A 23,581-nucleotide genomic window follows, 5' to 3' on the forward strand; every position below is an offset into this window, starting at 1 on the left:
TAACCGCGTTGGGAACTTGAAAGCGACTACTTCCACGAAATGACGAAATGTGATATATTACCTGCGAATATTGGCAGTTAACGACGGTTTGCTATAGAAATATTTCTATTTTTCATTTTAATTACTTGGCACGGGGGTGTACGAGCGCTGTCACACAGCTTGAAAAAAAATGGATACAGGCTTCTAATGTAACCGTGGCAGGAGAAAGCGCTTCGTAAACACGGCACACTTCAGCGGGTTCCCCTCCGCGACTTCGCCAATGTCCCCGCACGGCCAGCGGACCTAAAGGAGATCATGAAGAGAGCCCGCTTGCATTCGAAGTGGAATGGCTTCGCGACGAGCCTCCACCCTCGCGAAGCGCCCTCTTCCGCTACCCTCTGACCTCATCAGTGACGGCATGGAGGCATTGTTTTGTTTGTGAATTATTTCCAGCTGGATATCCGGCAACCGCCAGTGGTGGACCCGAGTGTCCCAAGGGAGCTAAAGGGAGTTTCCGCACCGAGGCCTTTCTTTAGCGCGAGCAAAAAGCGATCTGTTGAAAGCCCAGTGTTAAAACCAGGTGCACACCAATCTGTGTTCCGAAATGTGAGCACAAGCTCGTACCGAGCCGCACCAATCCAATCCGACAAAACAGGAGGGGAGCGTTTCCTCGCGTTATAACACGAAACTTAAGAGGGAGCTTTAGCTCGGACCCAACTCCGACGCGGCCTATTAAAATACATGTAAAACGAAAAAAACGTTTTTCTGGGATAATCCCTGGACTGATTTTAATGAAATTTGTTGCATTTGAGAGAGAAAGTTAAGTTACTGTTGGTAGCGGAATTTAGATTTAGGTCCTGCGTTTTGTTACAAGGATTTTCGAAAATTCGGAAGTTTGAAAAAAAATATAAGCACGAAGTTTACAAATTCACAGCTCTGCATCAAGATCAGATATCGCGGGGCTGTAAACGGCATCCATTAGACCATTGAAATCGGACAAATTCTATATGAAATTTTACATTTTACGCGAATTTGTTACGTTGTTTACAGGGGTTCTGCAATAGCTGTATTTGCATATTACAAAATTTTTTGAGATTCTTGTGTAACATCATTTTTGTACGCTTTAGATACATTATTAGATGAAGTTCACTAAATTGTATTATCATATTTCGTTGCTGGTTTAGTGAGTTCTAAACTTGATGGTTTCGTTTTTTGAAAATTTTCGATATTTTTCAATTTTTATTAAAAAATTAACGACCTAAATCAAAAATTCAAAACAAACAGTTACTAGATTTTAAGCTTATCTTTTAAATGCACCAAATCTCGTCAAATTTGGTGCAGTGGTTGCCGAGAAAAAGGAATTCTCCTTTTACATGTATTTAGATCGGAGCAACCGAGCTAAAGCTTCCTCTTAATAACAGATGATATTAATACACATTCAGTCTACATCTTGCAACGGCAAAACACTTATAAACCCTATTAAGGTGTCTAATAATATTGTACTAAATTCATTTATATTATAACTTGCTCGTTCATGTGATCCAGTCGGTGAAACCACAAATAAGCGAAAGAAGGAACCGACCGTGCACCGACCGTATGACCACGTGAGCTTTAGTTTGTCCGTCACCTATAAGCCAACATCCAAGAAATGCCAGCCACCCAGTGTGAATCTAGATCAAGCAATGCAACTGGAGGCGTCCCGAGGGGCGACCGTTGTGTTGTCACCATTAGTTCTTTCATCTCAGGGCGTCGCCAAAACTCGTGAAGATCCTGAGCTTCACCAAACTCGGCGCATCCAGCATAGCACCCCTGATCTGTACACGTTGCTTAAAAAAATACCACATTTATTTAGTGCGTTTCAACTACCAAACAACGCTTGGAGTCAAATACGTTAGACTAGTTTGTTGGGTCTATTATTATTTCTTCATTGTCGGTGTACCTGTAACCCTTTCTCGTCATTCATCTCGTTCCAGTTTTATCTTTTACACACGTACGGTGGGACATGAATTTGCCTATGCCATTCATTTGCAATAATTAATACACATCCGGTTCACTTATGTTTTTCTGCTCTTATTTAAACCAGCAGCTACGTATTGACACATTAGGTTGGAAGCTTGTTTGCCTACTTTATTATTGTGCATATAATTCAATGTGTCTTTCAGCAAAAAATGAATTAAGAAGAGCAGTGCAATAAGTACGCTTCTTTCTTTATAGGAGAACGACCTCAGAGGTTATACTTGCCTTGAATTCACCAGACTCACAAGTATTTTACACAGCAAGTGCAGTAGGCAAAGGAACTGGAACGTGCGACGGATATACCGCCAATGGCGTCCATATCTTTTGCTATATGTTCGCTGATTATGACGCAGGCGACTATTTGTCCGTAGGCATTCAAGTAGAGGGCGCAGGTAATATCCTCAAGGTAAGTATGAGTATGCGTGGTGCCAGTGAGATATTCCCTGATTGCAATCTTAAGTAAATCATTTTGGAAAGGAGATGTACTCTGTTCATGGTTGTTTGGAAGCGTAAACACAGGCGACGAAGGAGAATGAGACAAACAGCACAGACTGGAAAATTTTTTTTCGCACAATAAACAAATACGTGAGAAAAACAAGAAGGCAGGAGGTAGGGGATAAGGGAAAACTTGCAGTAAAGGCACGTGCCGTTTAGAAACTGAAGTTCACTCCCCAACAGTGATATCGAAGGTGAACTAACGCAAGTGTCACTGTTCTTTTTAATAAAGACGGTTTCGGCAGTGTTCCTAGTCCAGCAGTCCTAGTTTCGATGCAATACTGAAGTACGCGAACATGCATCTGCATTTGGCGCAATCAGCAGACAAATGGAAAGCCGGTGTAGCCTTTGCGTGTTGCAGTGCTCGCGCAGGTGCACATTCAAGCAGCTTCCATGCTGCCCAATGCATGCCTTGCTGTAAGACAAAGGTATATAGTAGACCCCATTGCCCCGACAATTAACAAAACAGATTGTGTGTGCAACAACCCACTTTCAAAGCATGTCCGTTTGTTTTTGTTTTCTTATCAAGTAGAAACCAAAGCCGCTGCAGCTTATTGCCAGAGGAAAAAAAATCTAATCAATATAACCATTTTGCACATTTCCTTATTTATACGCTAGAACGCGTGTGCGACAACTGTGCATTTTCTCCGTTTTTTTTTTGTAAGATCATCAGTAGCGCATCTTCCTTTTATTCTATTTAGAACGTATTGTGCCGCAAATACAAGAACGTCACCAAGGTAGCCAGCTGCCTGTAATCAAGCGAGCTCTCTTGGAAACACCTGTGCCATCACGTAGTGACACAACTTCGTGCCTGCCGAATGCAGAAGGTTGACAACGATACCGAATCTTACCATCCTATATTGGGAGGACGACAAATCTAATACTGGCTTCTTTTTCTTGGAGAAAAAGACCAGTAAACCGGGTGTTTATAACGTGTCCGAAAATATTTAAATACTCCCTGTGACAGAGAGCACAGTTTTAACTCTTGATCTAAATTCCTTGATGAGGTGATAATTACTTCTATGAGAAATGACAATGTTCATTTGAGTAATGAACGTAATTTTGAAATCAACATTTTAAATATTTATTTTGCGCCGCATATTTCAATCTACAACTATAGCCACTAATTTCGTACGGCCAATCCACTTCGAATAAATTCTCTGAACAGCACCAGTTTCCAGATATTAATTTTCAGTGCTTCCAAAGAAATCCATTCGCGTTCCAGTTACACGTTGAGGAAACCGCCGTTTTATCAATTGAAACAAAAAGGTAACTGGAACAACAATGCATTTCACCGAACACTATGAGAATATTTCGTAACTGGTGCTGTCGAGAGAATTCGTTACAAGTGGTGAGCCGTGCGAACTAAGTGGGTATAATTCGTAGATTTACACATGTGGCGTAAAGTCATAAAATAAAGGTTATTAGAATTGTTGCGTTATTCATTGAGTTGGAGAATTTGATTTCTGGTAGAGCAAAGCGCCCCCTCCTAGGGTAAATTCGATCAAGGGTTTGAATTGTCCTGCCTGCCATACTTAATATGCAACAGTTTGGTGCAGCTTAAAAAGGAAATCCTCTAAATGACTTGCATCAAAAAGCAGTGTAAGATTGAGGAAATATAAGACAATACCTTGCGGCACTTCTTGCGTGAAACTCAGCCTCTCCGCTTTTTGATTAATATACAAATTATCTTAGTCTTCTGCTGCCAAAAAATAATACTCAGCTATCCAAATATAAACACACATGTATCTGAAGACTTTAATTGCACGGCCTTCCCATTCTTCTTCCAGAACCCCATCCAAGCAACTCAAACCGGTGCGCCTCCTGACCCAAAACCAGTGCCAGACTTGTGTGTAAATCTTTTTCTCACAGGGTACTAAGTCTGGCAAAACATCGGCGTATGACAAATATCTCACATTTGTTTTCAATCACAATCTTGATTTAGGAGTGAGTTTTGAATTATGTTGGTCCTTTGGTCCGCGAACAAAAAAAAAACACGGTTATTAGACCTTTCGTTCTCCCAATCAATGGTAGTGAATTTTGGCGTCGCGGTCAACCTTGTCCATTCTGCAGTGACGAAGTGGTCACCAAACAGAATGACATCATTACCATCATCATCAGCATCATCATCATCATCATCATCCTTTTTTATGTCAAGTGCAGGACGAAGCCCTCTCCTTGCGATCTCCAATTAATCCTGTCCTGCGCCAACCAATTCCAACTAGCAGCTGCGACTCCTTATTTTCATCCCCTACCTAGTCTTCTGCCGTCTTCGACTGTGCATGCCATCTCTTGGCCCCCATTCTGTTACCCTAATTGTGCACTGGTTATCTACACTACGCTTTACATGACCAGCCCAGCTTCATTTTTATCTCCTAATCTCAATTAGAATATTGGCTATCTGCGTTTACTCTCTGCTCCACACTACTCTCTTTATGTCTCTTAACGTTACGCCTAACCTTCGTCGTTCCAATGCCCTTTGCGCCGTCCTCAACTTGTTTTCGAGCTTCTTTCTCAGTCTCCAAGTCTCTGTCTCATATGTTAGCAGTGGTGCAATGCACTGATAGTACTTCTTTCTTTCTACTAATAACAGCAAGCTTACAGTCAAGATCTGACAATGTCTGCCTTGCACACTCCAAGCGATTTTTCTTCTGTAAGTTTCCTTCTCATGATCAGGGTATCCTGTGAGTAATTCACCTAGGCATTCGTAGTCCTTCACAGACTGAAATCTTGTTCCCTTGCCCGGCTATTGATCATCTTTGTCTTCTACATAATAATATTCCACACTACTCTCTCTTTTAAGGTCCTCAATGATTGGTTGTAATTCGTCCTCAGTATTTCTGAACAGGGCAATGCCATCTGCAAGTCGAAGGTTACTGAGATAGTCACCGTTGATCCTCTCTCCTAAGCGTTTCCATTTTAATAGCTTGTTTACTCCTTCCAAGCGCGCAGTGAATATCATTGGAGAGGTCGCGTCTCCTGCTCTCCCCCCTTATGTATCTTCGTACTTTTCTTGTGCAGTATTAAGTTAACTGTGGAGTCTCTGTAGATATTTTCCAAGATACTTACGCAAGCCTCCTGTACTCCTTGATTACGTAATGACTCTATGGTGGCTGGTATCTGGACTGAATCAAATGCCTTTTTGTAATATATGAAAGCCATATATTGAGGCTCATTATTCTCTGCGGATTCCTTGCTTAAGCAGTTTTATGTCAAGGTTGTGATCCATTAAAGAGTGTCCCTTCGTGAAACCAGCCTGTTCTCTTCCTATACTGAAGTGTAGTGTTCCCCTTATTCTGTTGGAGGTTATCTTGATGAATATTTTATTTAATACTGGATGTAAGCTAATCGGCCTCACACTTTTTCAATTATTTACCTTCTGTCTTTTTCGTGGATTAGCAGAATGTTCGTATTCTTCCTGTTCTTTGGGAGCCTTGAAGTCCATAGGCACTTCGTATAAAGGGCCGACATCTTTCAATAAATCCACTGTAATCCGATCTTCTGCAGCCCCTTTTCCCCCTTTTATGTTTTGCAAGGCCCTTCTAACTTCATCGCTAGCAGTATAAAGAACTTCTGTAACCTATTCCTTACTACTTCGACTGGCCGTATCGTGGCTGCTCTCGGTACTCTACAGGTCCGTATAGTATTCCTCCACTGCTTTTACTACGTCTTCGAGATTGCTGATGTATTACCCTGCTTATCTTTGAGCACACACATCTTGGTTTGTCCTATGCCAGGTTTCCTTCTGACGCATTCCATGCTGCGTCCAATTTTACTGGTTTCTCAGTCTTTCTCTCCTTATAATTTGGAGCATCCCGTGCCTTCTTGTTGATCAGTTTTGACTGTTCCGCGAATTATGTGAGTTGGGCACTTTCATTCTTTATCGATTCTTTATTAAGTCCTTTCTACTTGGGAGAGCTTACCTATGGCTTGCCTCCGTGCCTTACCTCCCACTTCAGTTGCTGCTTCTGATGCCAGCACACTTACGGTTTCATTCTTTAGCGTTATGTATTCATATCTCTGTTCTAGCGCTTCCTATTTGTCTGCAAGCACCATCCTCAATTGGTGTGCTGTTATCATTACTGCGTCTTGGTTGGACTGTTTCTTCTTGACAATTTTTACGTTTTCGGTCTTCAAATTGCGATAACTCCTTCCCTTAAATAATCTATGGTCAATACACTTCACTTTACCTAACACGTCTAAATCCTACACTAGGCTGGGATCAGCAGAAAGTGTGAAACATCTTTATTTCTTGCTTCAGCATTCGTGCTTTTCGACGTACACTTTTTGTTCCTACACTTCCTGATTATTCGCATCTTACTCCTTTCCTCTAATCCTACCAACATCTCCCCTAGAATGCTCCTTGAATCGACGGCGTAGTTGCCGATTGCTGGTTCGCCAGCCTTTTTCCCTCACTTTTGCATTGAAGTCACCCACCACTGCAGTATACTGAGTTTATACTTTTCTTATCGCAAATTTAGGATTTTCATAATACATAATTTCATTTCATCATCATCATGACTGGAGGTTGTAGCATAGGTTTTATGCGAGCTAGTTGGCATGGACCATTCATATTTAAAAGAGAAATGATCCGTACCAACTCGCTCGCCCGCAAACCCATCCGAGTCATCATTTATTGTCGGCGAGCAATTGTTCTTTTTTGTGTTTCAGTTCTTGTCCTGTGTCCTCGCTTGTCCGTGATTTTTGGCGCTGTTTTAAATATGAATAGGTTTGTAGCACTTTTAATGTCATCATCACCATCATCATCATCAGCCTATTATAGTCCACGGCAGGGCGAAGGCCTCTCCCTGCGATCTCCCATTACCCCTGTCCTGGGCCCACTGATTTCAAGCAGCACCCGCAAATTTCCTAATTTCGTCTCACCATCTAGTTTTCTGCAGTCCTACTGGGCTTCCCTTCTAGGGATACCCATTCTGTTACCCTAATGGGCTAACGGTTATCTAGTCTGCGCATTACATGACCTGCCCATGGCCATTTTTGCTCTTAATGTGTATTATAATATCGTCTATGCCCGTTTGCTCTCTGAACCAAACTGCTCTCTTTCTGCGTAATAAAGTTATGCCTAGCATTCTTCCTTCCATCGCTCTTTGCGCGGTCTTTAACTTGTTCTCAAGCTTCTTTCTCAACCTCCAAGTCTCTGCGCCGTGTGTCAGCACCGGTGAAATGCACTGATTGTGTACTTTCATTATCAATGATAACGGTAAGCTCCCATTAAGGAGATCACGATGTCTGCCGTATGTGATCCAACCCATTTTTATTCTTCTGTGAATTTCCTTCTCATGGTCCGAGTTCCCTGTGATTAGCTGATATAGGTAAGCGTACTCCTCCACAGACTCTAGAGGCTGACTTCCGTTCTTGAACCCTTGTTCCCTTGCCAGGTTATTTATCATTATCTTTGTCTTCTGCATATTATTCTTGAGTCCCACACTTACAATCTCCCTGTTAAGGTCCTCAATCGCTTGTTGTAACTAGTCTTCATTGTTGCTGACTAGAACAATGCCATCGGCAAACCAAACGTTGTTGAGGTATCCGTCATCGATCTTTACTCCTAAGCCTTCCCAGTTTAATAGCTTGAATACTTCTAAGCACGCAGTGAACAGCATGGGAGATATTGTGTCTCCTTGTCTGACCTCTTTCTTTCTAGGTATCTTCCTACTTTTCTGGTGTAGAATTAAGGTGGCTGTGGAATCTCTGTAGATATCTTCTAGGGTATTTACGTAAGGGGTCTGTACTCCTTGATTAAGCAATGCCTCCATGACTTCTGGCATCTCTACTGAATCAAATGCTTTTTCGCGTTTTATGAAAGCCATTTAGAGAGGTTTATTGTGCTTGGGATTTCTCGATAACCTGGTTAGAAATGGACGTGATCCATTGTAGAGTAGCCTTTCCTGAAGTCAGCCTTGGCTGTCTAAATTCCAGTGTTGTCCATATTCTAGTGCAGAAAATTTTTGTAATTATTTTATATAATGCTTGGTGTAAGCTAATGGGCCTATAATTTTTTTACTTCTTTAGCGTTGCCCTTGTTGTGGATTAGGACAATGTTTCCACTGTTCCAGTTTTCTGTGACGCTTGCAGTCAATAGACACTTCGTATAGAGAGCCGCCAGTTTTCCTAGCAATATGTCTGCTCCATCTTTGATTAAATCGACTGTTATTCTATCCTCTCCTGCCGCTTTTCCTCATTTCATGCCTTGCAAGACCTTTCCGACCTCATATCTAGTTATAGGAGAAGTTTCTGTATACTGTTCATTATTGTTTTGAATAGAGCGCTGCTAAGTCGTCTGGGAACTGTAAAGGTCAGTATAGAACTTTTGCACAGCTTTTACTATATCTTCGAGATTGCTGATAATACTACCCTGCTTATCTCTTAGCGCATACGTCTTTGTTTGTCCTATGCCGTTTCCTTCTCACTGATTTCAGGCTGCGTCCATTTTTTACGGCTTCTTCAGTCTTAATCACGTTATAGTTTCGAATATCGCCTATTTTCGCCTTGTTGATCAGTTTCGACAGTTCCGCGAATCTTATCTCTTGAGTTGGACACTTTCATTCTTTGTCGTTTCTTTATTAGGTCCTTTGTTACTTGGGAGAGCTTGCCTGCTGGTCGCCTTGGGGCCTTACCTCCCACTTCAATTGCTGCCTCTGAAGACAGCCTCGTTACGGTTGCATTCATTACCTCCATGTCATCATCATCATCATCTCTCTGTTCTAAGGCTGCACATTTGTTTGCAAGCACCAGCCTAAATTTTTCTGCTTTTACCCTTACTGCCTCTAAGTTGAGCTGTTTTTTCTTGACCAATTTTACTCTTTCTGTGTTTAAATTGAGGTGGATCTTCGCCCTCACTAACATATGATCACTACATCTTACCCTACCTATTACTTTTACATCCTGCACGATGCTGCGATCGGCAGAATGTATGAAATCAATTTCATTTCTTGTTTCACTATTAGGGATTTTCCAGGTCCATTTCCTGTTGCTACGTTTCCGGAAGTGTTCACTATTACCAGCTTATTCGTTTCTGCGAATTTTACCAGCATCTCACCTCTATTGTTTTTAGAATCGACACTGTTGTTGTCAATTGCCAGTTAACCCGCCTGCTTTGCCCCCACTTTTGCATTGAAGTACCCCATTAATACTGTATACCACGTTTGCACTTTTCTCATTGCTAATTCATCATGTTCATAAAACTAATCTACTTCCTTATCGTCGTGCCTAGACATTGGAGCGTTGGTTTGTACTATCGGTAAGCTGTACCTTTTATTGAGTGTGATTAGGACTACTGCTACCCTCTGGTTGATGCTGTAGAACTCGTCAATGTTGCCCGCTATGTATTTGTGGATTAAGAATCTTACCCCGTATTGCTTCTTATCCGGGAGACCTCTATAGCAGAGGACATGGCCGTTATTCAGCAATGTGTAAACCTCACCAGGTCTTCTAATCTCACTAAGGCCGATAATATCCCAAACAATGTCAGATAGTTCTTCGAAGAGTCCTGCTAAGCTTGCCTCACTCGAGAGGGTTCGGGTGTTAAACGTTGCAAGGGTCAGTTTCCATTGGCGGCCTGTCCGGACCCAGGTGTTCTTAGCACCCTCTGCTGCGTTGCAAGTCTGACCACCGCCTTGGTCAGGTGCTGCGCAGCCACGGGGGACTGCGGGCCATTTCATTGAGATCGTTTCATTAGGGAGGTTGTGGCCGAATACTGCGCCTGGGAGACAAATTCCTGTTCTGGTGAGGAAGTGTCTTTGTTCAAGCTTAGTGGGCCTTCATAATTTGGTTGTAGCTGGATTTTGTACCTGCAATTTGGTGCCTCCAAAGCAGCAGATGTAGTGCACTGGAGGATGTAATACGCAGACACACCATCGTTAAAAAAAGGGCGGGGGGGCGGATTTGAACTTCCGACTATCGCAACCGTACATCAGACATACCTGAGTAAGATAATCCCGCAGGCGGCTAGGCTACCTGGTCGTCGATAAGTACGGCCCAGAGGGCACTACATGCACAAAAGATCCGCTAATTTGTCCGAACTTTGCGAGTTTTTGCTGATCCGCGTAAGTTCAACGACATAGTGTCAATTCTCGGTTTCGCTTGCCTCTTGTTTCACGCATATTACGCATGCACGTGGACTTGAGCACGCCTAGGTACACGATACATTTTTGATAAATCTGAACAGCGCAACACTTTCGCGTAAAATTATAAAGGAAAAGTTTTTCAGCGCTTACTAAGAGGCCCCGAGTGTCCTATGACCCGCTCTTCGCGTCTGCTTGTCTCTTGTAGTCCGAACACTCGCGTTCCGGGGTGGCTATTCATAATCTTCAGTTGAACTACTGCGCTGAGATTGGCACAAAGCAGGCGGCCTTGACGGCTTTCAGTTGTGCCTTCATCCTTTCTGCAGTTTTGGACAGTGATTATACTAGAGCTAATGAGAAGGAGGGAATGGGGACGCTGGGGGAGGTAACGGACCTCGCAGTTTTTCTGGGAACTCAGCGAGCCTAAGCACTAGGAAGCACTAGGGAGACGGGAGTTGTATGGTTCGTTTACGCTACAGTGGTGCCTTCTTCGATCAGTCAAGGCCGACCAATCTGAGCTCGGTTAAACCGCATACATGGCACTCAACTGGAGAAAACGGGTAGGTTAAGACGTGCACGTTAGTTGCCATAAATATAGAGAAAAAAATTACAAGTGTTTCGAAAAAAAATAATATTAAGAAGGTCCCCTTGCGGACGGTCTTGTTGAAGATATGTAATTCCCTGTTTTAATGTTATAATATATATTATTATTTATTATTAATAAGATTTATTATAATAGTTATTGTAACAATACTTATATATAATATATAAATAGTATTTTATTTATTTCAATTTTATTCGAGAAGAGATAAAGAAAAAGAGAAAGAAAATCGAGGATTTCAACTCGTGACCTCTCGAGGTTGGCCGGAAAGATAGCTCAGTCGGTTGGTCCGCCAGGCCCCAGGCTAATTTGAAGAGGCAAAGCTCCTGTCCAGAGCCTCGTACTTACGTGGAAAGAGGTTCATGATAACCGCGATGGTCGCGATTCCCAGTGGTCTTGGAAAAGTGGCCGACCTTCGATGAGAGGGATATCGAGTGGCTCTAGAGACTAGGAAAAGCTTAAGCAGGTGCGAGGCGAGCGCCGCACGTTTAGCGCCTTAACATGGGAAACTCGTCCGAGTAGCTATCCCAAGGAATGCTGCTCGCCACAGTGAAATAACTTTGTCTAGTTATGATAACCCTAATCTGACTATTTTTGAAAAGAGAATGGCCCAGAGGGTTGTACTACGAGTGCTATGACCGATTGTTTTCTATATGTTTTTCATTTACGGGGGCGAATACGAGCGCTGTCCACTTGTTTCTGCGTGTAGTAGTTGAGAGAATGAGTTTAATGGAGGAAAAAAAAAAGAAAAGGAGAAAGAAAATTACTCAAACATAATTGCAGCGCCGCGCTTCTAAAGCGCACGCGCAGGAGAGAAACGCAAGGAGATATAAACGTGCGTGGCGATGGTGCGCAGGTGAAAAACTGCCTTAATAGGTTTAGAGACTGAGAAAGAATTTAAGTTGAAAACAGATAACATCACGAACAACACTCGAATACGACAAGACAATTTATTGAGACATGGGAAATTCCCTTAAACTAAGTATGGTTTCCGAGAGAAATGCTTCTATCTAAAATATTAATTTATATATAATGTTTAAATAATATATATTTGTAAAGATGTATTAATAATAATAATAATTAATATAACAATACTGACATAAAATATATAATATTTAATTTATTTCAATTTTAATGTATACCTCTTCAATTTTATTACAACTGCTATCATCTCAGTAATGCTGTAAATTCGTGAATGCTGCCCGCTATGTCCTTGTGGATTACAAATCCCACTCCGTAGTGCTTCTTATCTGGAAGTTTCCTATAGCAGAGGACTTGGCCATTTGTCAGCACTGTATTAGTCATGCCAGTTCTAACTTCACTGAGGACAGAGATATCCCAACCAATGCTTGGTAGTGCCTCAAAGATTACTGCTACGCAAGCTTCCCTCGAGAGAGTTCAGGTGTTAAAAGTGGCCAGGGTCAGCTTGCAGTGGTGGCCTGTCCGAGTCCAGTGGTTCTTAGCACACTCTGCTGCGTTACAGATATCATCATGCCTTGCTCAGGTGCTCTTCAGCTGCATATGTTTGTTCAAGACAGATTGCTAGATTACAGGAAGTGGCTATCCTTGTAACGTTCGGTTCTTTGCTGCTAAAAATGGTCCAAAATATAAAAAGAAGGCGCCCTAGCAATCATTTTACAGAAATACAGCAAAAATTCGTGGACGTGCCCTGCATACGCGCGTTCTCGCATATGTCAAAAATTCTGCAAGAAAGGTAATGTTGACGTGATTTTTTTTTTCTGTAGCGAAATTTCCTGCGCTTACTTTGCTGTGTGACTAACACGAAGGAAGGTCACACGAAAAGGAATTGTCGTTTTAGTCATGCTGATTGCCAAGTCAATTTTTGCTCAACCTTGTCTATTCTATCTCTCTGTCCTGCAACAAAGCATACATTATGCTCCTTGGCACCGATTCAACATGCGCACGCGCGAGCACCACAATGCGCTGAAGGTTGATATAGGTGCTCACTTGTATGCGTAGTGCTGAAATTTTGGGTGCATTTAAGGATTTTCGCACACCTCAATACCGTAGACAATCATGAGTCACTAACTAGGTTGGAAGCTGAAGCTTTTTTTATAAGAAAAGAAATCAGACAACAGTGACACTTGAGCTAGTTCATACCATTTTTAGGATGTAAAATTTCATTTATGAACTGCATGTGTGATTACCTATGGCAAACATTTGAGGATTTTGTGATTTGTCCAGCAATTTATGTTGCATTATGCGAGTGCGAAAATTACTACTCGTCATTACTATATTAAAGCAGTCTAGAATACGTATTTCGACAAGAGCCCTGTAGATTAAGATAGTCGGGCGTAAGGAATTTACTAACTTCTTCTGTTAGTGGTCGCGTGGGAGTCAGCACCTTAATAACTAAGCGGTGAGCACAATCAGACGAGCAAGGAGCACAGATAGTGAGGGAGCTATTAGTGTTGGAATTGTGACTATCAGATTGTATTACCCAGAACTCGGTAGATCAGGTACGTTCTGTATTACCCGAAATAAAGTGTCGCCAGGGAGAGAGTGGAATATGTTAATACTTATAATTCATTTTGACAGTAAGACGGACGACATGGACACGTACCTACAGCCTTTGCGAAAAATAAGACCAGGGTTGGGAAAAGGTTACGGAAAGAATGCACTGTCGCTTAGGCAGGAGAAAGCAGGGCAAGATCACGGCGGAATGCCAAGTTCAGAATCATTCAACTGCAACAACGCGAAAACATTACTACGGCAGATCTTTACATAGCCAGCAGAAGTACTTAGTGAGAGAAGTTCCTAAGTACAAAGCCACGTGATATGAAAGCTGGGAAGCCACTGGCATTTCATCGCTTGAAATACTTTTACAGATGGATGGATACGTCCAATACTGAAAAGAAAGCATATCAGCAAAACACGTACTTATTGCGTTGAAATAGAGAAGTTTTTGGCCTGTTTTAACTTTAAGCTATATATTGCAGACGAGTCCCGTGTCTTCGAGGTGCCGCTCCACCTCCCGGACGGCCCGCTGCAGTCGGTCTTGCATTTCGCCGACGCTCATGTTCTTTGTGGTCCACACCGTCTCGTCATCTGCGTATATCGTATGATTGATGCCCTTTATCGCGTCAAGACGCTCCGGCAGGCCGATCACGACAAGGTTGAAAAGCATGGGGGAGAGTATGGAGCCCGGCGGCGTAACCGCACCACCCAATCAGACTGTTTGCGGCGGGGCCCCGTCGATCTTGACCGTCGCCTCGCGCCCATTTAGGAAGCTGCTAAATTATCAGTGGAACCTCGCACCGATATCGAGTCGGCTGATTTTGCCCAGTATTGCCATGTGGTTCACAGTGTCGAAGGCGCTCTTGAGATCTAGCCGGAGCAGGGCACGCGCGTGCGTGCTCGGGGCGTTCACAACCTGTTACTTGATCTGTAGCATCGGGTCATGCGTGGAAAGTCCCTTCCGGAAACTGATGATGTGGGTGCCCAAGGCGTCCTGTTTCTCGAGCAGCGTCTTCACCCTGTTAAGGCAGGCATGCTCCATCACTTTCCCGACGCAGGACGTGAGGGAGATCGGCGTCATGTTTCGGACCTCAAGCGGTTTGCCTGGCTTTGGTATCAGTATAACGTACGCGGTCTTCCACTCTTGCGGAAGTCGGCCCTCCTTCCAGCACGTGTTGATGTACTCGCAGAGCTTCTCGATGGCGTCGTCGTTCAGGTTCCTCAGGATTTTGTTGGTGACTCTGTCAGGACTGGGTGCCGAGTTGGTCTTCAGTAGCTGGAGGACCGTTCTAATTTCCTGCATGCAAAAGTGTACGTCCAGCTCCTCGTTTGGAGTCCCACGGTACTTTGGGTGACTATGCCCTTCCGGGCGTGCGAGGTGTGTCTGCACGATTTCTTCCGCAAAGGCCTCAGGCTCTTCCTTGTACTTATGTCGCAGCTTGGTCATCTCTGTACGGGTCGCCATTCTGGTGCTTGCCGGGTCGAGCAGATCTGTGATAATCTTCCAGGTGCGTCCAGTGCTCATGTTCCCGTTCATCGTGTCGCACAGCTCCTGCCATTCTTGCTCGCACAGGCGGGCGCAATGAGTCTCGATCTCCCGGTTGATTTCGGCGATCTTCTTGCGCATCTTCCAGTTGAGTTTTTGCCTACTCGGTCTCCGTTTCATGGATTTCTTTGCCGCAACGAGATGTGCCAGCTGGCTGTCCACTCCGGACGGTTCGGGACCGCCGTCGTCCCCGAATCCGCGGGATCTGTCTGCCTCTTCTTTGGGGGGTTCTTGTCGCCAGTCCGTCCATTCGATCTCAATGGTGGCTTTCTCTACGTCCGCGAGTAGTGCTCTGCACTATTCGCTGATGTCTTAGATCGGGCCCTCATTTTTCTTGTTCTATATTTTTCCGGAATCTGTCCCAGTCTACGATTCTAGCATTTCGGCAGACGTCCTCCTCGCTCTCATCCTCTCCCAAGATCACGCACAGGGTCCTGTGGTCACTCACTAGGTCCTCGAAGTGACCACGCCGGCGCCTGACCAGGCGGAGAGGTCGGGGGATGTGTCGCAGCACACTCCCTGTTCGATCCTGGTGTGCGATGCTGGTTCGTTGAGTAGAGTCAGGCCGAGCTCGTCTATCAGTACGGCTAGCCTCTTTACTTTCGGCGAGTCGGCTCCGTATCCCCATTGTGCGTGCGGTGCATTGAAATCTTCACATATCAGCAAGGGACTGGAGGCGGCGTTGGCCATCCCATCGAGAAAGAGGGCGACCAGATTGTGAGTGTGGTATCTTTGCGAGGGGGAGCTATATGCGTTGAGCACGAAAAGGCCGGTCTTCCTACTTCCAATACTCGGCATGACTTCGATCAGTAGGTGGTCTATGTCCGACTCTTCGTGGAGCACGAGATCGTGTTTGATGAAGGCCGTCCCGCGCTTAAGCAGGGTGCACATCCTGACGTCCCTCCCCATGCATTCGTAGGGGGGACCGCGCGTCACATCGCTCGGGAGCTGGGCCCGGTCGAAAGGTTCTTGCAAGGCAATCAAGACAGAAAATTTGTTATTGGAAAGCGTTTTTACGTATTGCACCATCGTTGCTTTCTTGTTTTTCAAGCCCCTGCAATTCCACTGCCAGACTATGCGTCTGTTGTCGGACTTGCGGGACACAGCCATGATTGTTATGCAGAGGTGTTGGGGGGATACAACTCTCCGTGCGTCCCTCCTGCATCGGTGCGAGTGGTGTTGGCGTGGTTGTCACTGGCGAGTACGGCCGGTGCGTTTACCGTTTGTGATGACGGTACCCCGGCCCTTCCAGGCCGGTGGGGGTGATGCTGGCGTTGCTTCAGCTGCAACGTCCCGCGTTCCAGATCTTCGATTCGCTTATTCATGGCTGCGAGTAGGGTCCTAACCGCTGCGTACTGCGTGTTCCGTCCCGCGTCGGATTCGTTCAGCCTTGTCAGGAGTATGTCAAACATTCGCTCCGCCTTGTCCGTCAGCTTCTTCACCGTCTCCTCGATGGCGTTTATCTTTCTGGCTCCTGATCTGGGTCTCTTCAGTGCTTGTGCGTGATCCACAGCGTCTTCCGTAGGTGGTGCATCGCTTGTGCCCTTGCGCTTGGAGCCCGCCGTCACCTGCGCTTCTTCGCCGCAACACATGTCCATCAGCCCTACTTCCCCTCCTGTCGTGATCGCATAGCCTCGCTCAGCGGCCTCACGGGAGGTGAAGGAGGACATCCTCTTATGAAGGGATCCTCTCATGCCCTTCAAGATTTCGTTGCACATCTGTTCTAGCTCGTCGATTTTCCTCACTTATTGTTCGTTCTGCTTTCTGGCCCTGCCCAGCTCTTATCGAAGTTCCTTATTTTCTCGCTCCATTTTCTCTATCCTCGCCGCCAGGAGGGAGTCGGGGGCGCCCAACGTGCTGCCAGAAAGGGGGGTGCTCTCTACAGAGTATCCATTTCTTCCTGCGAGTATGTCGGACCAGATGACCTTGCGCGGCCCTGTCTGTATCTCGGCATGTGTGGCCCGCACGCCGTCAGACAAGGGGCGGTTTCGGTTGCGGCTTCCATTCCGACTCCGGCTTCGACTCCTGCGCTTAGGTATTTTGAGACTTCGGCTGCGTCTTCTTATCGGCGACAGGGATCCGGAATGCGGGCGACTTCGGCCTTTTCCCTGCGCCATACTGTACCCCCTGATGGTGATGGGGTCCGCTGAGGGATCGTCGTTCCTTCTTCCAATGTGCGTTTTCTTTTTTCTCTCCTTTTCTCCTTCACTATGCGCGGCAACTTATATTTTCCCTTGCACATTCGGTCGCCCATGGGGTGCGCCTCGCCGCAGATCCGGCACTTGGGCGTGCACTCGTGTTCGATGCTCGGGTTCTTTGATCCGCGGGCCGTGCATAGTTTGAACTCCGGTCTTGGGCATACGTCGGGTCGGTGGCCGAGCCTGCCGCACTCTTTGCAAAAGTCAATCTGTTTCCTACACAAGGATACTCTTATGATGCTATTGAAGTAAGCCCACGTGGGGACTCTGGCTCCCTTATACAGCAATATCACTGTGGTCATACTCCCGAGCCGCTTGGCCTATGTTAAAGAGGGGTTCCTCAAGTTCACCAGAGCATGCATGAGCTGGTCTTGCGTATAATTCCGGGGAATGTTGCGCATAATCTCTTGCCATTTGCCCAGGCGGCGAAATGGGTTGGTCTCGTGCCTCGTTCCGTTGATCGTCAAAACCTTGATCTTAGCGATTTTCGTCGCAGTTGTCTCGTCTGCTGTGCTTATTACTGTAGTAGCGTGCAGCAACCGAGAAGTCGTACTCCAGAAAACGACAGTGGCCAGTGCAGAACAAGGAATCGGCGTTTGTTCTTTTGGACACGCTTTTTATAGGCAGCGGTTGCTTATCCGCTGCAGATATCAGTCCCCGTGATGAGGAAGTGGCACGGCATGCACTTGACGCTGCGTTATCACATTCCTTCCCCCCCAAGATCGTCGTCGTCACTATCTTCAGTGGCGGAAGTCGTGAGACCCATATCGGTCTGGTGGTTTCCTGGCGCGCTGGCTTCTGCGCAGCACTGATGGGAGATCGGAAGGCGCTTCGGCTTGCGTCTGAGGACGGCCATTGTGTGTAGCAGGCAGTGGTGGTGCCACTGCCTGCCAGCAGGCCCATCTGGTTGTGGCGGGTCCGGCGTTATTGCATCCTCGGGGAGAAGTGCTGCCGTGTCCGCTTCATGTTACGCCTTCTGGGGCATGGTTGGAGCCTCCCGAAGACGCACAACGTCCTCGGTCCCGTGTCTTTTCGGGGCCTCCCCACCAACGTTTGATCCTGCATGCTGGAAACTGCGCGAGCGTAAATGGTCACCATGCAGGTGCCGGACTGTGTTCTACGTTTTTAAGAGATAGGTCACAGGGCTAACTGGCCGCACAACATGCCCTTCTGTCCAGGACACCTTCTCTTGCCTGACAGTCTTCACGTATGCGCAGTCCCCTGTCCTGAACCAACGGAAAATCAATCTTCGTTGGTCATGCTGCCGTTTTACCGCTTCTTGCTTGCTCTGCATGTCGTCTCAAAACGAGAGCCTTAGCAAGGACAGTCTCGTGCGCGGTATTCGTTTCAGAAACAGTTCGGCTGGACACTTGCATGTTACTGTGCTAAGTGTTGTCCGATATGCCAGCAAGAAGTCGTCCAGCCTCTCCCGCAGCGGTCTGCTATTTCCTCCCTTGTTGCCGTGCAACAGCTGCTTGCGGAGGATGTTCTTAACGGTTTGCACCGTCCTCTCGGCAACTCCATTGGATTCCGGATGGTATGGCGGGCTGTACGTGCGCCGGATGCCACAGGCATCGAGGAAGTCCTGGAACTCCTGCGATAAAAACTGTGGACCATTATCAGAAATGATTTGTTGGGGGAATCGGTAAGAAGCAATTAGGCTCCGCAAATGCTCGCTAGTCTTCGCGGCTGTAGTTGAGCTCATAGGAAACACCTCAACCCATTTTGAAAACGAGTCAACAGACAAAAGGAATGTCGTTTCTTCAAATTCAAAGACATCCACATGCACTGGCTGCCAGCATCGGGCGGGAAATGGCCATGGCTCGAGCGGTGCATGAGGAGCACTGTGTTGCATCGCTTGGCACATGCTGCACTTTTTTACCGCTCCTTCTATGTCTGCATCTAGCCCTGGTCCCCATAGGAGGCTACGAGTGAGCATCTTCATGCGTGATGCCCCGGGGTGTTCTGCGTACAACAGTCGCAGCATGGCGTCTTGCAACGCTGTTGGCACAATAACACGACTTCCACCTGTGACGCATCCCGATTCTAACGATAGCTCTGCGCGTCTACTATAGTACGGTAGCAGTTCAGCGTCTATATATATATATATATATATATATATATATATATGTATATTATAGGGTTTTACGTGCAAAAACCATTTTATGATTATGAGGCACGCCGTAGTGGGGGACTCCGGAAATTTCGACCACCTGGGGTTCTTTAACGTGGGACTAAATCTAAGTACACGGGTGTTTTCGCATCTTGCCCCCATCGAAATGCGGCCGCCGAGGCCGGGATTCGATCCCGCGACCTCGTGCTCAGCAGCCTAACACCATAGCCACTGAGCAACCACGGCGGGTTTCAGAGTCTTTGACATGTGCTGATCATCCTTCGAGTGTATATCGATAAACCTTGCTTAGCGTGCCATCAAACTTGGTCGCTTTATTAACATCCATAGCCGTCAGTGGCGTAGTTTCAAAAAAAGCGAGGGTATCTGTATCCTCTATAATGCTTCCACTTAAAACAGGCAGTCTGGACGGTGCATCTGCAACTTGCATTTGAGATCCCTTTCTATATTTCAAGTCGTAGCAATAAGAAGCCAAGATAAAAGCCTATCGTTGCATGCGAGCTGCTGCCAAAGATGGAACCTGCTTCCATGGCCCTAAGATGCCTATCAGCGGTTGATGCTCCGTGAACAACGTGAATGTCCGCCGATACAGAAAGCGATAAAAATTTTTTGAGGGCAAAGATTATCGCTAACGCTACTCGCTCGTTCTGGGCATAGCTACGCTCAGCTTGCGATAGGGTCCTGCACGCAAAAGCAATGGGTTTTTCGATGCCATTTGGAAGTATATGAAAAAGAACCGCGCCCAGCCCATACTGCGACGCATCACAGCTTAGCGCCAAGGGTTGCTTTGGATCATAGTAAGCAAGTACCGGACTGGTCGTGAGCAAGTTCTTCGTTTCACGAAACGTGAGGGCGCATTTATTTGTTCAATTCCAACGCGTGCTCTTCTTCAACAGCTCGTAGAACGGCGCAGCTACGGTTGCCAAGTCCGATAGGAACATAGCGTAGAATGTTACCATTCCAAGAAAAGACTTCAATTCTGTACCATTCATGGGCTCTAGTGCATCCTTTATCGCCCTTACTTTCGATTTCAATGGATCGATTCCCTCTGCTGAAATTCTGTGGCCCAGGTAGTGACGTTCGCTGCAAAAGAGCTTGCATTTTTCCATGCGCAGTTTCACTTTGTGATGCTGTAATCGTGTTAACACCTGTTCCAGCTTTTGCCGACCGTCATCAGCACTCGTACCCCCAATTATGACATCAATGTAACATCCTACTTGAGGGACGCCTTTGAGAATCCTGTCCATGAGCGACTTGAATATGGCAGGAGCACTTGCAATGCTATAAGGGAGACGCTGGTATTGGTAAAGAACTTGGTGTGTGTTCACAGGTAAAATCGCCTTCGCAGCTTCGTTAAGTTCTGCTTGCTGGTAAGCAGTAGCACGGTCAAGCACACAGAATACCCTTGAACCTGCTAACGTTGCGAACAAGCCTTCTGCAACGGAATAGGGTAATGCTCAGTCAGAAGCGCAGGGTTCACAGTGACCTTGCAGTCGCCACAGAGCCGCACTTGGGAGCTCCCCCATCCTTGGGTACTACCACTAACGGGGTTGCCCAATCGCTTCTGGCGACTTTTTTTCAATACCCTAGTCCGTTCTAAGTTATCGAGTTCTTCAGACAGAGCGTGCTTAAATGCAAAAGGCGCAGGACGGGCCTTGCAAAATACTGGCGTGCTGTTTGGCTTCAAATGAACTTCTGCTTTGTAACGCGCTATGAGCCCTATCTGCGGTGAAAACACTGCCTCAAATTTCTTCTTTCGCTCATCCACGGCATCGTCTCCCTCTACAGCTTGAAGTTCCTGCCAGTTTAATCTAACTTTGTCAACCAGTTGCGACCAAGCAGACATGGCAGCCTTATTCCCCCCGTCATCTACGATCAGCACAGGTAAGATATCAGTTTGATCGCGGTGCTCGACTCGCACATTCACTGGTCCTACAACTAGCATCAGCTCACCCGTATATGTCCTTAAAGGAACAGTCGCTTTCTTCATAGTCAGTTGTGGAAATTTGTGCTGAAAAACCGACTTAGGCATGATGGTGACGGAAGCCCCTGTGTCTATCTGCATCTTTATGTTTGTCCTTCCATCCGAACAGTGACATAGTACGCTGAATTATTATTTGTCATACTGGAGATTTCTTGCTCTTCGTCCGAATCATCTCCCGGGCTATCGATTGCATTCAGTGCCTTTGTTCTGCCTGGGCGCTGTCTGCACATTGTTCGCAAGTGACCTTGCTCACCGCAGTTATGACACTTATACTTGCGGTACCGACAACTTTCCGCCGTGTGACGTTTACCGCAATGAAAACACTCTAGGCACTCTTTGTTCACTCGATAGCGGTCCCTAGCTTGACCACCTTGCCTTAGAACATCAACTTCTAGTCTGGAATGCCTTTGTGAACTGCCTTGGTGCTCTTCTGCCATTTGCCGAGTCTGTGTGGATGCTAGATCACGGTTTAAGGCGATTCGCACGCCTCTTCGAATCTCAGCTCTTCAGCTGTAAACAGCTCACGTGGCGTATCGGCGCATCGTAGTCCGGTAACAAGCCTGTCTCTAAGTGCTTCGTCTAGAAAATTGCCAAACTCGCAACTTCTGGCCAGGTGCTTCAGCTGAACCACAAATTCGGCTACAGTCTCTTGGTCAAGTTGCATTCTTCGGTTAAATCGGTACCTTTCCGCTATCACAGCCTTTCTGGGACTGTAGTGACTTTTCAGCAGAGCCGTTACCTCCTTATACGTTTTGCTTGAAGGGGAATGTGGAATCAGCAGGTTCTTCTATACCTCATACACTCGTGGGCCCACTACCGTCAAGAATACAGCCAGTTTCCTGCCTTCAGCTATCTCATTTGCCTAGACGAAAAGCTCAAATCTGTCAAATTAGGACTCGAAGCTATCGCTTCCTTCGTCAAAGTTATAAATTTTTCCCACCTTCGCAATCGCAGCGCCGGCCCCACGGTAGTCGTCTTCAGCAGCAATCGAAGAAGCAAGTGGGAAGCCGCCCTGATCCCATCTTCGTCGCCAGTGTAGTAGCGTGCGGCAACCGAGAAGCCGTACTCCAGAAATTGACAGCGGCCGTTGCAGAACAAGGAATCAGCGTTTATTCTTTTGGACACGCTCTTTGTAGGCAGCGGTTGATTATCCGCTGATGATATCGGTGCCCGTGATGACGAAGAGGCACGGCATGCACTTGCCCTTACGTCATCACAATCACCAGGATGTTTTGCATGGGATTGGGACAGATCGTGATCATCTCGTCGTCGCCCACTACCGCTTCTTTGCATATCGCATCGTCGAGACTCGTTCTGCACGTGTTCCTTATATTGAAGAAGACCATTCTGATACGAATAATACGCCCGATGAAGTTTATGGTCTTGAATGCAAGTTTGATACGTTTTCCAAGCAGACTAGTAAATCGAGGGCAAGCAAACCATGGCACCTATTGAAAGCGCCTGTGATGCATATCGCTGGTATTACTGTTGGTGACAGTTTCAGAAAAGGAAAGTTGAACATTCACTACGAAAGAGATCAGAAAGAGTTAATACCACTTTTAACTTTCAGAGTCATTGTCTATTATTGTTTAGGCACTTTCTAATCAATTCAGGATGAGAATGTGTACAACCTATAGCGCCTGGAAATCAGAAGCTACTGGCAGGATATGGCACGATGCCAGGGAATGAAAAGGATAGAATCAAGGATGACAAATCAGTTTTTTAGCCTGAAGTACACTGGGCGACGCGGAGATAAGTGAGGACATGCGACCTAGGTCAGCGAAGCATATCAAAAGGAAGAATGAGTCGGTTTGCCCTTGGAAGTATGAGAGCCATTGAGAGGCCGTAGGAGAACCATTGAATCGTTTGACATAGCTCAATGTATAGCAAAGGCAACAGATAACTTTGACATGGCCACAAGCTCTCTGGATTCCACCCTCTTAGGACAGTGGAAGCCCTGAGGCGTCCAATGCTTCCCTCAAAATCCCCTTCAGATTCATGTAAGACGTGCCGTTGTAGAACAGAATAGTTGAGTGAGTAGTGTCACGTTACAAGAATCTGGAGTCTAT

General features: G+C 46.0%; 1 protein-coding gene across 5 annotated transcripts in view; it reads left to right on the plus strand.

The window, feature by feature from the left end:
* The window catches only part of LOC129385713 (uncharacterized), a 94,284-nt gene that overhangs the window by 23,545 nt on the left and 47,158 nt on the right, over positions 1-23,581 (plus strand). For all 5 annotated transcript variants that reach the window (XM_055072705.1, XM_055072708.1, XM_055072709.1 and 2 more), the window contains one exon: positions 2,194-2,401. In XM_055072705.1, the coding sequence (XP_054928680.1) occupies positions 2,194-2,401 (208 nt within the window). The remainder of the gene's footprint in view (positions 1-2,193; positions 2,402-23,581) is intronic.

This window comes from Dermacentor andersoni, chromosome 7, assembly GCF_023375885.2.
Source record: "Dermacentor andersoni chromosome 7, qqDerAnde1_hic_scaffold, whole genome shotgun sequence".
In the NCBI taxonomy this organism is placed as follows: Eukaryota; Metazoa; Arthropoda; class Arachnida; order Ixodida; family Ixodidae; genus Dermacentor; species Dermacentor andersoni.